The 15,324-nt window shown below is 35.6% G+C and overlaps 6 protein-coding genes across 6 annotated transcripts; 5 read left to right on the forward strand and 1 right to left on the reverse strand.

Annotated features, from left to right (window-relative positions):
- The first annotated feature begins 471 nt into the window (after positions 1-471).
- LOC106433496 (replication protein A 70 kDa DNA-binding subunit B-like) lies at positions 472-2,250 on the forward strand. The gene is made up of 8 exons (XM_022711976.1): positions 472-584; positions 668-792; positions 883-967; positions 1,060-1,207; positions 1,286-1,482; positions 1,591-1,714; positions 1,804-2,019; positions 2,125-2,250. Exons 1-8 carry the CDS (start codon positions 472-474, stop codon positions 2,248-2,250), a joined length of 1,134 nt encoding a protein of 377 aa, XP_022567697.1.
- Positions 2,251-2,270: 20 nt separating this feature from the next.
- LOC106433499 lies at positions 2,271-5,983 on the forward strand. Its single transcript, XM_013874323.3, has 9 exons — positions 2,271-2,295; positions 2,643-2,726; positions 3,073-3,203; positions 3,343-3,530; positions 3,631-4,577; positions 4,653-5,065; positions 5,129-5,204; positions 5,312-5,399; positions 5,488-5,983. Exons 1-9 carry the CDS (start codon positions 2,271-2,273, stop codon positions 5,981-5,983), a joined length of 2,448 nt encoding a protein of 815 aa, XP_013729777.3.
- Positions 5,984-6,327: 344 nt separating this feature from the next.
- LOC125583070 (ATP-dependent DNA helicase PIF2-like) lies at positions 6,328-7,368 on the forward strand. The gene has a single exon (XM_048749614.1). The coding sequence runs from the start codon at positions 6,328-6,330 to the stop codon at positions 7,366-7,368; it is 1,041 nt and encodes a 346-aa protein (XP_048605571.1).
- Positions 7,363-8,592, forward strand: LOC125583553 (ATP-dependent DNA helicase PIF1-like). Its single transcript, XM_048750650.1, has one exon. The coding sequence runs from the start codon at positions 7,402-7,404 to the stop codon at positions 7,966-7,968; it is 567 nt and encodes a 188-aa protein (XP_048606607.1). The 5' UTR covers positions 7,363-7,401; the 3' UTR covers positions 7,969-8,592.
- A 3,423-nt stretch (positions 8,593-12,015) lies between these two features.
- On the forward strand, positions 12,016-12,925 carry BNAC03G49280D. Its single transcript, XM_013874339.3, has one exon. It carries the CDS (start codon positions 12,326-12,328, stop codon positions 12,923-12,925), a length of 600 nt encoding a protein of 199 aa, XP_013729793.1. The 5' UTR covers positions 12,016-12,325.
- A 9-nt stretch (positions 12,926-12,934) lies between these two features.
- On the reverse strand, positions 12,935-15,022 carry LOC106433515 (annexin D2). Its single transcript, XM_013874338.2, has 4 exons — positions 14,771-15,022; positions 14,304-14,449; positions 13,781-14,212; positions 12,935-13,344 (listed from the first exon to the last, which is right to left on the reverse strand). The coding sequence occupies exons 1-4, from the start codon at positions 14,844-14,846 to the stop codon at positions 13,048-13,050; spliced, it is 951 nt and encodes a 316-aa protein (XP_013729792.1). The 5' UTR covers positions 14,847-15,022; the 3' UTR covers positions 12,935-13,047.
- Positions 15,023-15,324: the final 302 nt, after the last annotated feature.

Here is a 15,324-nt window from a genome sequence, read left to right on the forward strand (position 1 = left end):
ACAAACCAGTGCACGGGGACACCCTCGAGATGGTGCTATCCGATGAAGCTGTGAGTGTTCTAATACGTGTTTTGTTATTTGTTGTTTAGCGTAATATATAGCTTTACGTTTGTTCACTAACTTTCTTTTTTTTTCAACCTGAACTAGGGATGTAAAAAACATGCCTCTTGCAAGAGAACTTACATGGAGAGTAAAGGTCGCCTTCTTCCTGTTGGAGCATGGAGTCACATTCAGAATTTCACCCTCGGTCCTTCAACTGGCATGTACCGAGCAACCGATCATCCCTTCAAAATGAGCATCATTCAGAATACGGCAATCACAAGGTCTCCTCTTATCAACGAAGACATGTTTCTAAGCTTGGTGGACTTCTAGACTGTTTTGGGTGGATCACTGAAAACATGTTTTCTCATTGGTAATTATTTACACAATCTTCTTATCTATTGTACTCTCGTGGCCTCTGGCTAAGTATTGATGGGTTTTTTTGAAGATGTGATTGGTCAAGTTATGGACTTGGGAGATCTTGAAACTATTCAAGTCTCAGGCAAACCAAGAATGAAAGTGGAGTTTACCCTTCGCGACATGAAGTTTGTATTCCTGAACAAACTATTTTTTTTTAGATATCAAGTTAAATTGGTGATGCTGATATTTTTCTTTATATTTTAAATAGTGATGCTCGTGTTCCCTGCTGTCTGTGGGGTAAATTTGCGGAGATCCTCTACGAGGGGTGTAGTATAGACGAAGAAGGGAAGCCCATTTGTCTAATAAGGTTTGCAAAGATCGGGAGATTTAGAGGTATAAGATTACTTCAATCTATTAATGACCTTATAATAAGGTTTGTAAGGAACGTGTTATAATATTTATTTACTTTTATAAAGTCTGCAGGTGAACTCCAAATCACCAATGCTTTTGAGGCATCACTGCTCTTGATTAATCCTGACATAGCAGAAACTGCGGCTTTCAAACAAATGTAGTGTTTTTTTTTAATTATATGATAATTACTGCCTATACATGTAATTTTGAACTACTCTCTTATATTATTTGGTTATAAACGTTTGTTAGGTTTGTTGATGAGGTTAAAACCCTCGCCATTTGTGAGGGTCGTGATGAAACACTTGATTTGGAAGAGGTGAAAAGTATCCAAGACAAGCGTGACAAATGGATGCTCTTTCCCAAGAGAACCATCCATGGACTTCTTGAATCCACTCAGGTAACCATTCGTTTTTTATTGAAGTTGTTTGTTTCTTATAGTGATTCAATTATATTTAAAAACCACCTTATTTACTAGGTGGAGAAGTGCTTGGTCGAGTGCAAAGTATGTGCTATTGACTCGGATTGGGGCTGGTATTACTTTGGTTGCTGCACATGCAACAAAAAGGTGGTGAAAGTGGGAACTTTAGTTAAGACAATTCATGGAAAGGAGGTCACTACACATCTCTGGTGGTGTGAGGTGTGCAAAGAGAATGTTTCAAGTGTGTCACCAAGGTGAGAATTTTAGAACACTTTGTATATTCAAACCGTATGTATTTTGAAACATTCTTAATTAGACTCTCATTTACGCAATCTGCTTACTGATGTTTTTGTTTTTTGTAGGTTGAAGCTCCATTTGATTGTTAAGGATGACACAGGAGAAACAAAACTGATGTTACTGGACCAAATTGCCAAGGGAATGATCGTCGAATCGGCTGCGACTCTCTTGAATGGATCATTTGATGAGGTATGCATTACATAGTGTCTATTTTGAGTTATTTTTGAGATTCTTGAGTTGTTACTAATATATTCTGATTTGGTCTTTTTGACATCAAGCTTGAGGATCCTACAGATTTGCCTGACGCCATTCTTGCTGTTGTTGGAAAGACTTTCACATTTGGAATTTCTGTGGAAAAGGAACATGTTTCGTATGGATCTGAAATCTACAAGGTTGGGAAAATCTACCGTGAAAGCCAAATTGTTTTCACTGAGTCAGCCAATGTTGAGAGTTCTGAGTTTGATCAAGATCTAGCTCTTACAAGTGGAGAAGAGGTATGACTGTATTCTTATTTTGAGTGATGTGCATTATTATAAATTTTAATGCATTTGTTGTATTAAAAATGAGATTTGCTAAAGTTTATGTTTCTTATTTTGCAGAACTCTGTCAATCTCCTTGACAATGAAGAACACATTGAAGGATTGTCCACACCATCCACGAAGAGAAAGGGAGCATGGTCAGACCCACCACGAGATATCACTTCGACTTCAAAGAATCTTCGCTAAAAACTATCAAGGTGGAGAAGATGACTGATTTGGAGGCTGAAGCAGGCAAGAAGACCTAAATCTGCGAGCCTGAAGTTTCTGCTTGTGCTTTTGATAGTTATCAATTGTCGCTGAATTGATAGTGATTTTTTTCTGAGAAGCCTTGGGAAGTTATCAAGATCATAACATTATGTCTGCATAATTTATAAAATCTGTTTGTTTTCAGAAAAAGGAAAAGGAAAAGCTGTTGCCTCTGGAAAAAAAAAAACAAAAACTGTTCATGGTATGTTGTTTATGTTATAAAGAGCGTATTGAATTCACTGATTATGTATACATTGTTTTGAGAAATTTATATATCTGTATGTTTACATTGTTTTGAGGAATTTATATATCTTTCATGCTTTGTTTTATAGCAACAGAAACAGAAGGAGTTGGTCTTCATGGTGATGGATACTCGAGTGAAGAAAATGATGAATCTATATATCATGATTACGAGGGTAATTAATATGCACGAATCCTATGGATAGTTTAATGTTCTTTAATGTTAAAAATATAGAGAATAGCTAAAGAACTTAACATGAAATTTTTAAAATAAAAGGTGCATATGAAGTCGAAGGAAAACAACATTATGATTGCAGCAGTGAAGAAAGTGACACAGAATCTGAATCAAATGTGAATTTTGACATTATGTCAAAAGAATCAGACACAGTTGGACCCTCCAAAAGGAAAACTTCTTCGAAGGGGAAAAACACTAGGCTAAATTTTTATTTTTTTAATTCGTTTCATTGACTGTGCTTGCCTATAATTTACCAATTAGTTTTGTTCATTTTTTTCCACTTTCAGGATACATCGACGAAGGTGATGCAACACATAAATGTGAGCATTGTGGGGCTATCATGTGGTATGGTGAGCGCATAAACAGGAAGAGATATGCCCGTAAACCTAAATTTTCAATGTGTTGTGGGCACGGTCAGGTTCAGCTGCCACTGTTAAAAGATTCCCCCGCCATATTGAAAAGATTTTTGACAGAGGATGATGAAATGAGTAGATATTTTCGTGAGAATATTAGAGTTATCAACATGGTTTTCTCATTTACATCTCTTGGTGGGAAAGTGGACCGCTCTTGGTGGGAAAGTGGACCGCTCTGTTAAAAAAGGTATTGGCCCTCAGATGTTTCAGATTCAAGGAGAGAACTACCATTTGATGGGTAGTCTAAAGCCACCAAACGGTGAACCCAATTTTGGTCATCTTTATATTGTTGACACAGAAAATGAGATAGTCAACCGATCTGGTATTCTCGGGTAATTTTTTGATTCATAGTTTAACCAGTTTGAGATATGATTTTCGTTAATAAATGAGTTTGAACTAATCTAGACGACCTCGTGTTTATATTTTTCTCAGAAAATACAAGAAATCAACTGAAAAAGCAAGGAAAGATGAACTTAGGAAAAAAGTTATACAGGCGTTAATGGCTATGAAAGACGAGTGCAACCCCTATGTCCATCAATTTAGATCAGCACGTGATCGATTTGACACTAATCCTGACCAGACATTTCATATGCGTATCATTAGTAGTCGAGAGAAAGATGGAAGAACATATGATACTCCTACCGCATCTGAAGTAGCTGCACTAATTCCTGGAGATTTCAATTTGGACATGGATAAAAGGGATATTGTGTTGCAAGAGAAACAGACGGGATGGCTTAAGAGGATTAGTGAAATTCACCCTGCTTATCTGGCTCTTCAATATCCTCTGATCTTTACATATGGTGAAGATGGGTTCAGACTTGGGATTCAAAAGAGGGAAACGGACGCAACAGCAAAGCTAAAGAGGATGGCACTCAGCATGAGACAATGGTATGCGTTTCGTTTACAAGAAAGAGAGAATGAGTGTCATACTCTTCTCCATTCGAGAAGATTGTTTCAGCAATTTTTGGTCGATGGTTATACAACAATTGAGGCGAACAGGCTGTTTTACCTTAGAATGAACCAGAAAAGTCTCAGATCGGACAGCTATGACTCTATCCAACAAGCTGAAAACTCGGGCAAAACAGATATGCATGACCAAGGAAGTCGATTTGTGCTACCAGCATCCTTTACGGGAGGAGCAAGATACATGAAGAATATATATTTAGATGCCATGGCTATCTGTAAATATTTTGGGTTTCCTGACTACTTTATAACATTTACTTGCAATCCTAAATGGCCGGAGATCACCAGGCATCTACAACCCAGAAAGCTTACTGCTGAAGATAGGCCAGAGATTCTCTCCAGAATCTTTAAAATCAAATTGGAATCTCTTATGACAAATTTAACATGTAAACAACTTTTGGGGAAGACATCTTCGGGTGAGTTATTCAGTACGATTTGACCATTCCTGTTTTTGGTCTGTAATTTATCAGTCTAATTTTTTTTTTTTGCAGCAATGTATACGATTGAGTTCCAGAAACGTGGCCTACCCCATGCACACATTCTGTTATTCATGCATCCTTATTCCAAGATTAGAACAAACGATGACATTGACAAAATCATCTCAGCAGAAATTCCAGATAAAGAAAAAGACCCAGAGCTTTATGAAGTGGTTAAGGACATGATGATCCATGGTCCTTGTGGAGCTGCTAATTTGAACTCCCCATGCATGGAGAATGGACAATGTTCGAAGCAGTATCCTAAGCCTCATGTTGAAAAAACATATGTGAACAAGGAAGGATTTCCAGCTTATAGAAGAAGGAAAGAGGGGAATGGATTTATAGAGAAAAAAGGATTCAAGTGTGACAACACCCATGTCATACCTTATAACAAGGAGTTGTCTCTTCGTTATCGAGCTCACATTAATGTGAAATGGTGAAATCAGAATGGTGCTGTAAAATACTTATTCAAGTATATTAATAAAGGGCAGGATCGTGTTACTGTTACTGTTGCTGTTGAACCTCCAGATAATGGTTCGTCGAAAGAAAATAGTTATGTACCAGCAGGTGATTAACGTGCATTAGAAGTAATTATTTAACTGCTGTGAGCAGTGTATTTTTTTTGTATAACATTGTCTGCTCTCTACTAATGGATTTGCTTTAATGTTTTTCAGATGTGAGTGCGCCTAATTCTGAGACTTGCACAAATGCAGCTTCAAAAGAAGAGAGTAAAAATGAGATCAAAGACTTTTTTAACTGCAGGTGAAAATTATTTCGACTCTGTTTTTGCTTATATTTCGATTTTTAAAATATTTTAAAGTTAACATCTATGACTATAATTTTTTTACAGATATGTATCTGCAAGTGAAGGTGGATGGAGGATCTTTCAGTTCCCAATACATTATAGATCAACTCCAATTGATAGAATACAATTTCACCTACCAGGAAAACAGATCATTGTTTTTAAGGATGATGACACATATGAAAAAGTGACCAGCCGAAAGCTCATTGAAAATACTATGTTTCTGAGCTGGTTCGAATTGTGCAAGGTTAGTGAAGTTGCTCGGACTCTGACTTTAGCTGAGATTCCAACAATGTTTACTTGGAATAAAAAGGAGAAGAACTTTCATGATAGAAAGAAAGGATTTAATATTGGGAGAATCAATTATGCACCACGTAAGATCGAAGAAGCTTATTACATGCGTGTCTTGCTAAACATTGTTAAAGGTCCGTTTGAGGATAAGGACATAAGAACTTTCAACGGTGTTGTTTATGAAACATATAAAGAGACATGTTTGCAAGAGGGCTACTTGAAGCTGATCAAGAATATATTGATGAGCTTGTGAGAACAAGTTTTACTGGTTCGACATCATACATGCGCCATGCATTTGTGATCATGTTAATGCCTGGTACTTTGTCAAAGCCTGAAGAGGTGTGGGAGAATACTTGGGAATTCCTTTCTAAGGACATTCAATATAAACGAAGACAGCAACTGCATCGACCAGGTAATATATGGTATTTATTTGAGTCTGATTGCGTGGATTCTATTACTAAAACACCACTTAACGATTCTTGACTTGTGACACACGCAGATCTTTGTTTGTCGGATGAAGAAAAAAAAGAAGCAGCCCTTATAGAGATCGAAAAGATTTTAAAAAGTAATGGAACTTCTTTGGCTAACTGGACCTCTATGCCACAGCCAATCCCAGACATCATTAATGAAAACGTGCTGATTATGGATGAGCTCAGTTACAACCGGGAGGAGTTAAAAGCTGATCATGATCGTGACTTTCTAAAACTCACTGATGAGCAAAGGAAAATCTATGATGAGATTACCGATGTTGTTTTTACTAAGAAAGGAGGTGTGTTTTTTGTTTATGGGTTTGGTGGAACTGGAAAAACCTTCTTGTGGAAGCTGCTTTCTGCTGCTATCAGATCGAGGGGTGAAATTTTTCTGAATGTGGCATCAAGTGGAATAGCTTCTCTATTGCTACCAGGAGGAAGAACAGCACATTCTAGATTCGGGATTCCTATAAACCCATATGAGTTTTTTTATTGCAATCTGGTACCAGGAACTGATCAGGCGGATTTGGTGAAAGCAGCCTCTCTTATCATCTGGGACGAAGCTCCAATGATGAGTAAGCACTGTTTTGAGTCTTTGGATAGAAGCATGGCAGATATAATTGGAAACAAAGATAACAGACCATTTGGCGGGAAAATAGTTGTCTTGGGTGGAGATTTCAGACAAGTACTGCCAGTTATTCATGGAGCTGGAAGGCCGAAAATAGTTCTGGAGTCACTTAATTCTTCTTATCTCTGGAAGCATGTTAAAGTTTTAGAGCTAACAAAGAACATGAGGCTGATGTCAAATGATCTCACACCTGAAGATGCAAAAGAATTACAGCAGTTTTCGCAGTGGATTTTAGATGTTGGAGATGGAAAAATTGGTGATGGAAACGATGGTGAAGCTCTAATCACTATTCCAGATGAGTTTTTTATTCTTGATGGTGATGATCCAATAGATTCTATAAGCAAAGCAGTATATGGGGATGATGTTTCTTTACTGCAGAATAGAGAACCTAAGTTTTTTCAAGAAAGAGAAATACTTTGTCCAACTAATGAAGATGTGAACATGATTAATCAGCATATGTTGGACAAGCTGCCAGGTTCGTTTGTGGATACGTTTTTGTTTAGATTACCGACTTCTCAATTAACGATTTGTTTGTTATAAGTTAAAATTTTCGTTGTCAATGCAGGTGAGGAAATGTTCTATTTGAGCACTGATTCTATAGACTCTTCAGACAGGTTTTCAAAGAATGACCAAGCTCTTACTCCAGATTTTCTGAACAAAATCAAGGCATCGGGTTTACCTAACCATAGTCTCAGATTGAAGATAGGGTGTCCTGTGATGTTGCTTAGAAACATTGATCCTATAGGGGGACTAATGAACGGTACTAGACTCCAAATTACAGAAATGTATGACTTCATGATACAGGCTAAAGTCATTACATGGGAAAAGGTCGGTTACACTGTTTTTCTTCCTAGACTCTCAATAACACCTTCAGATAAAAAACTGCCGTTCAAGATGAGGAGGAGGCAACTACCTATTGCTGTGACATTTGCTATAGCAATCAATAAAAGCCAAGGTCAATCACTTTCGGAGGTTGGTTTGTTTCTACCGAGACCTGTTTTCTCTCATGGGCAACTATATGTGGCTATTTCTAGAGTGACTTCTAAAAAAGGACTGAAGATTTTGATTGTCGACGCTGAAGGCAAGCCTCAACGTCAAACAATGAATGTGGTATTCAAAGAGATATTCGCGAATCTTTGATTTTCGTTTTGCATTTGTTTCTCAGGACAAGTTATACTACTTCCAATTTGATACTGCTTTTTATTTACTTTTAAGCAATACAATTTGTTTCAAACAAGTTTTTTACAATAAGGATATTGTAGGAATTTGAACAATTCAAACAGTCCATCAAACAGACAAAAAAAACACCACACTTCAATCCACATTCATCAAACAATCTCCGGTTTTTATCCTAGCTACCAGTATCAGTTCGCAATCTAATCTATACAATTTGAACCTCCTAAAATGCACTTACTTATTGGTTCGTATTGCTTTGGCATTATGTATTTGTCCCATGGTCCTTCAACTTAATTAATCTGTGTCTTCAAACTTTTAATTGCATGACCAGGTCAAGAATTGTAACACTTTTTAGTCAACGGACTCAAATATAAAACACCTAAAGTTTCTCATCTATGTCCCATGTCAATAAATCTGTAACTAATCAAGCTATATTTATATGTAAGTTACACTTTTATATTAATGTAAAAGAAGAAAAAGTATCAGGAAGTAACTTATCTTTGAATTTAAACTAATGTTGTTGTCCATAGACGAATGACATCTCTATGATAGTTGTGATCGGAATATTTCATTTTCTCCGAGAGTACATTGTTGCTGAAAAGAAAGAAAAAATTAACCCCTTTAAACAAAACCGTAGGAATTTGAACAATAATAATATTGGAGGTATTTGAACAATTCAAACACTCCATCTAACTAAAAAAACACCATACTTCAATCAACAATCATCAAAAAATATCCGGTTCTTATCCTAACTACCAGTTTCAGTTCGCAACCTAAAAATCTCATAATAATTGTTATCGTTTTCATGAATAACAATATAAGCATTAGAAGTTTAAAAATCTCAGATTAACTGTTAACTATGGATAATTTCATGAAGTGATATTATATTACCGTTTTGTTGTCTTTCAAATATCGACAATCATCTCAAAACCATGGTTCTTCTCAAACATCCCTTCGATCTGACATGCAAAATAGTTAAGAATTTTTTTTTAGATCTTGATCGGTGTTCCAGATGTGTAAAGAATCTAGGCTTAATCTAAAAGAAAAAGTTAGAGGCATATCACCTAAATAGATCGGAAAATGTTGAAGCACTTGGTGGATCTTCCGTGTGCTGAATCGTCGGTTTGACTTTGATCCAAATCAGATTAATCGGTTGCTCTTTCATTTGCTACAGAACGTGTTCACCTCTTCAAGCAACCTTGATTCTGTCATTACCACCATGGATTTGTGTTTTTGGAGCTTTGAATCGCATCTCAATCGTCATTTCAGAGGTGAACCTGAAGACAATTTTACCGAAAAAGAAACGTCTCAGACAAAAGAATTATCTTTCCTTTACTGTTTTTTTTAACGTGATGGTCAAAGACCACGAGTTTTGTCGGTAGAAAACTAAAATATTTATTTTACCATGAGTTTTATCAACATAAAATACTTAAAATGGATATTTACCTAAAATATTGATTGGGCCAAACTAATGGTAAAATATCTTGCAAGTTATGACCAAAATACTTCCCAATTATTAATTTGGGCCAAGATCAGCACGCGGAAGTTCGTTTTGTCGGAACAAATATTTCATTTGGGTCGAGTTTTATATTGGGCCGAGTTTTGTCGGTACAAATATTTTCGCTTGGACCATTTGGGCCAAGTTCTAATATTTATATTAATAAACATTCAGACATAATTATTAATATTTCTTTTTCTCAATATAAGTAAACTTTTTAAAAATAATATAATAATAGTTTATTCACAAGTTAAATCTGTTAAAAAAAACTCTTTGAAAAAGTCGGTACATATAAATGAAGATTGATTGAAAAATACCACTTTAAGTTTTTTTTTTTTTTTTTTAAATCAAGTTCAATTTTATATATATAAATACTGAGGAATAAAATAAAAATAAATTAATATCATAAAAATACATGAACATATTACATGTCACAAAATTTTCCAAATTTTATAAAAAACATTAAGAGGAAAATAAACCTACGCTTCAAAAGCGCGGGTCAAAATCTAGTTATTAAAGCCAAGTCAAAATCTAGTTATAATCTTATGATTGTGTGTCGAGGGGTGGTTCTCACACAGTTTTAGTGTCGTGGAATTGTTTCGAATCCGAACTCTGTATTAGGCCTTATTTAAATATACGGAGTGAATCCACCCGTGGACCGGACTCTTTAGTGGGTTCAGTCTTTAGTGATTAGTCTGAACATCCATGGATTTGGAATATATACCCCAATATTAAAATAATGATTGTGTTCGTTTTAATGGCTTATATATTTTCCTAAGTAATAGAATGGCCGTTCGATGTCAAAAAAAAAAAAAAAATGGCTTATATATTTATTTTAAGATGTATTTCACATCGCTATCAATATCATGATCAATTTTAAAAAGACATCAAATTTGAAGACCTGGTGTAGTACGAGAAGGCCCGATGCAGAGTGAGGTAGGAGGCCCAACACGTGACGAGAAAGGTTTGATCCGCTAAATGATAGAACTTAATGACGAAAATAACGTTCCAAACCCAATTTTTTACCGTAAAGACCGCTGGTCGAGGAAGCGTGTTCGATCAACACGCTCGATCAATCAACATATACAGACAATATAATTTGATTAGCAATTGATGTTTTGGGACGAGACAAGATGTATCAGCATCACAGAAAGTATGTGACCTCATATGACATAATCGAATATATAACATCGGCCTCAAGAACGATAAGTTGTTTTGTCGTATTTAAAACGTCTTCTGTCTATAAAGAGAAAGTTTAGGGTCGATTGAGGATTAAGCTGTTGAGACTTTCACCACTTGTAAAGCTTTCACAGTCAATATTTAGCTAATCAGGCTTTTGTGACTTTTGTTTGTTCTAAAGCCTTCAAGTTCTACAAAAGCTAGCATTTAGTGGTTTTAGACTTTTTAAAGTTAACAGTCAATTTCGAAAAGCGTAAGTAGGGATTATTGGTTGTTGTATTTTAATGGATTTGAAAATCCAAACTATATCTAGTGTTATTGGTTCTATGATTTTCAAATCTGTATTAAAATCATGTGTTATTGGTTTAATGATTTCTAAATTCTGTATCAAATCAAGTGTTATTCAATCGTATGGATTTACTGATACATTTGATTTTATAATGGATTTGAATGGATTTGTTTGAATTTTTTAGTTAAAAATACAAAGATTCAAATCCGAGGAAAAACCTCTGGATTTACATATTTTACTTGGATTTATAAATACTATATGGATTTCTAAATCAATCAAAATATATAAACCAATAACACCTCTAAAGCAGAACATTTTTAAAAGCCACAATCACAACAGTTGTAAACAATAGCAGCCTTAGTTTCCATTAAAATTAATGACTTTAGTATTTATTGTATAACGAATTCGATAATCAAACTCACCCTTCGATTGTAATTTTTTTTCAATCCCAGTTTACTTCTAATATAAACGAATTTCCGACGTACTTTTTCCCTATTTATTTCATTAAACACTTTATCTAACCTCACACTCAACAAGAATTATTATCAGTTTCTGTTAAATTACTCGTTAGTTAATTTGTATTTCTTATGAGATAAACAAAAAACAATCGTATAACCAGATTCGAGGCTTCGTAGCTCATTTGGTTAGAGGGCTTTAACTCCACCTTATGGGTTGGGTTCATCTTAAAATACAGATGTGAAGAATGAGCCGTTATATGGGCCAACAAGCATGTCTCTTTGGACGTAGGCTTTTGGGTTAAATTAAATCCTCATGCACAAAGTTACACCTTACATTCCAACATGGCAACGTAATTTTTAATACTTCTTCGGGTGCAGCAGTGTCAGTGATTTTTATGACAGTCCAAATCGAAAATCTGGTGGGTCCAGTTAAAAGATTCGAAGCTTGATTCTTGGTAAGATTTGGGACATGGAAGATCAAAACTTGTTTCACTTCAATAATATTATAAAAGATCATAGTATTACACAACGCAAAGGTTAATTTCTATTGGAGCAACGAGGATATGCACCAAGTCATGATCTAATCCACCCATGTATTATATAACCCCCAGTGTTTATTATATACTTTAAAGCTATTGTAAGTGGCAAAAGTGTTGTCCTTTGGAATTTTACAATGGATATAAACTTATGACCACTTAGTCACTTACTAAGATCTCGAATCATACAACTACCACTAAGAAATACAAAAGTAATGTGTTATGCACTACATAAACTAATAGAATATTATGATCACCTTCCATCATAGGGTTATATAAATACAAGAGTCTTTGTTCCATCAACATATATATCCATCAACAAAACTTCATCTTTTATTCTTAATTTTGTAAGAAAGAAAAAATGGGTGTTATGGGGAAGAAACTTAGCTCACTAAAATGCCAAGTGAGAGTAATAGAAGCAAGAAACGTGGAGATCAAGTCACAAGCTAGTACTCTGTTCGTTAAATTCTATCTCTCTGCAGGACACAACAGAAAGATAGAAGTAAACACAAGAGAGCTCTGTCAGAAATCAGAAAATCTCATATGGGATCAATCTTTTGGTCTGGAGTGTCAAGGTAACGAAGAAGCAGTCGAGGAGTTAAAGCAACAAAGAGTCCTTTTCGAGTTAAGGAGGAGGAAAACAGCTTCTTTTCTGAGGAAGTCATCGAGATCAGAGGTTGTAGGGAGAGGAGAGGTCTCATGGGAATCGGTTTTCGAGTCTAGGGGCATGGAGATGGAGAGATTTGTAGTGATGATTGAATCAAAAACCCCAGTGTTTGGAGATGGGAGCCCTGTCTTGTTGAAGATAGGTTTGAAAGTCCAAGCTTTGGAGATGGAGAAGAAGATGTTGATCAACAAGAAAGAGAAGCTTTGTGCATGTTGTAGTAGTAGAGATTGTGGAAGCTGTAGTTGCTTAGATTACGAGGCTTTTGCTTTAGCTTGTGCTCTAGATTGTATTTAAGAGAATTGATTCAAATCAACAAACTCAAATAGCATTGATAGATAGTTGCAGAACCAGTTTTCACAACTTTTTATTCAAAACAAACCATGAAAATAAAAAGGGAAATAGAATCAGTTTCAGTTTCAGACATCCCCATGTCCAAGAAGAGCAACAAGCATGTCCTCATAATCACCAGAAGTGTCTTTAGCGACGGCACGGTCCAAAGGAACGCTGTTCCTTCGCTGATACTCCTCTTTGATGCGTTCCATGTCAACTTCAGTTCGTGTAGTCACGACTCTGGTTAGTCCCCACTCGTCAGTTCCCATTTTGTTGATAGCTAGACGCAGAACCTTCTCAAAATGCTTCTCAGGGTACGTCAAACACGTGATTGCAGCTCTTAGTAGTTTCAGGTAATCATCATCTGAACCTTCCTTCAAGTTCTGTAACATCATTCAACGCATAATCAATCAGCTGTTTGAACAAGATGTTATAATAAGGGTAGTAGCCATGGGCATATTGTCCGAAACCGAAAACCGAACCAGAATGGAACCAAAAATCCAAACCGGAATCGAACCGAAAAAACTAAAACTGAAAACGCAGATTGATATTTACAAAACCCCCCAAACAGTTCCTATTTTTCTAAAGTAGAACCAAACCGAGAAACGAACAGGTACCCCAACATTCAAAATATAATGAAAATATTAATTATTTTTAATTTTTATATATAAATTATAATTTTCTCAACATTCAAAATATAATGAAAATATTAATTATTTTTAATTTTTATATATAAATTATAATTTATAAAAAATCCAAAAAAATAGAATAACCGAACCGATCCGAGCAGGCAGCACTGAAGGGTAGTTGAAGTTTTACCTTGTTGATGGAGTTTCCATGCTCATTGTTGTAGTGGTTGAGAGTAGCACCGAGCTGTGCTTTGCTTCTTGTGGTCAAGATTCTGATGAAGTCATCATCGTTGAAAGCTTTCTCAGAGACCTTCTCGTGAAGCAACTTGGCTTCGGATCTTGCGAGCATCATGTTCACATCGTCTCCTTCGTACCTGAAAGTGCTAACCAGAGGAAGCAATAGCTTGCGGAGGTCACCGGAAGTGTGTTGAGCAACATCTTCCTCGAGCGATTTCTTGTAGCGAGCTTGGTAAGCTTGCTTGACCTTAAAAAGCTCAACAGCAGACCTTGTGCACGCGATCTCGACGAGAACCCAGTTGTTCTTGGTGAACATTTTGGTGGATTCTTTGGCCAGATAAGCATCTCTCTCCGCTGGATCAAGCGTCCACAACATCACAGCTCTCTGTTACAACCAAAGATAAAGAAAAAAAAACAAATATTATGTACTAAGAGTCCAGAGTCTTTTTTGAAGACCATTAAAGAAAGATACAAACCTCAAAGTCACTAGAGAGCTCTTTGTCTAAGGCCTTGAGGAGATCCTCATTGTAAGTAGCGGCGTAAACGCTGCGGATCAAGCTGCGTTGTGCTGAGTTCCTGTGAGCTAGGATTGATATGATCAGCTTCTCGTTCGTACCCCATCCTGCGATTCAAAAATCAACACTTTTTTTTTTTAAATGCTTAGTCACAAATCATCTTATTAGGAAGAACATAAAAGTTATCTCCTTTTACCACACTTTCAAAGTAGTCGACTTTTTGGATCTATGTGTAATGTAAGAAGAAAAAAAGCTTTGCTTTTATAAAAAAAAAAAAAGAAACACACTTTCATCATCATTAATGTATATTATAAGATCCTGATCTAGTGACTGAAGAACATAACAGATCAGTATAAGAAGAAAAGAGATCACAAGTAAAATCATCCATAATCACAATAAAATGTAGTAGATCAAAAGGGAGAGGAGACCTGAGAAAGCCTTGTGGAGTTGCTCGGCGTCGTCTTCGGGGAGAGGGACATTGCTCGGGACTTTGAGAGACGCCATTGTTGTTTTTGGGATCGGACTTACTTTGAGATCTCTCTGTGTTAGTTGTGTTTTTTTCGTTGTAATGAGATGAAGAAGGTTGATGCACGTCTTTCTCACTTAAATAACGTTACGGGAAATCCCAAAAGTTATTTTATGAATATAAAGAAAGTAATCTCTATGCATTTAATATTAAATCTAAAAATAATTCAATATATGGACACATATATTGTCCTAATAAATCATTTAACAGCTGTCTTGAAGAAAAAAGAGGAAATGGCTTTTTCTATGACATTTATATTTGTATACTTTAAATTTTAAATTTGGGTTTAATTTAAAGGTTAGTAATAATTGAAAATGTATAAAACTAATTCAAGTAATCAGTATTTCAATTGTTTTTTTTTCTCAAACCAGGCTGTATTTTTTTTTTTTTGTCAAAGAACCAGGCTGTAGTTAAGTTTTTATAATATAAAAGTCTTCTTTTTTGCTTTTTTTTTTT

Source organism: Brassica napus, chromosome C3 (assembly GCF_020379485.1).
Source record: "Brassica napus cultivar Da-Ae chromosome C3, Da-Ae, whole genome shotgun sequence".
Classification (NCBI taxonomy): Eukaryota; Viridiplantae; Streptophyta; class Magnoliopsida; order Brassicales; family Brassicaceae; genus Brassica; species Brassica napus.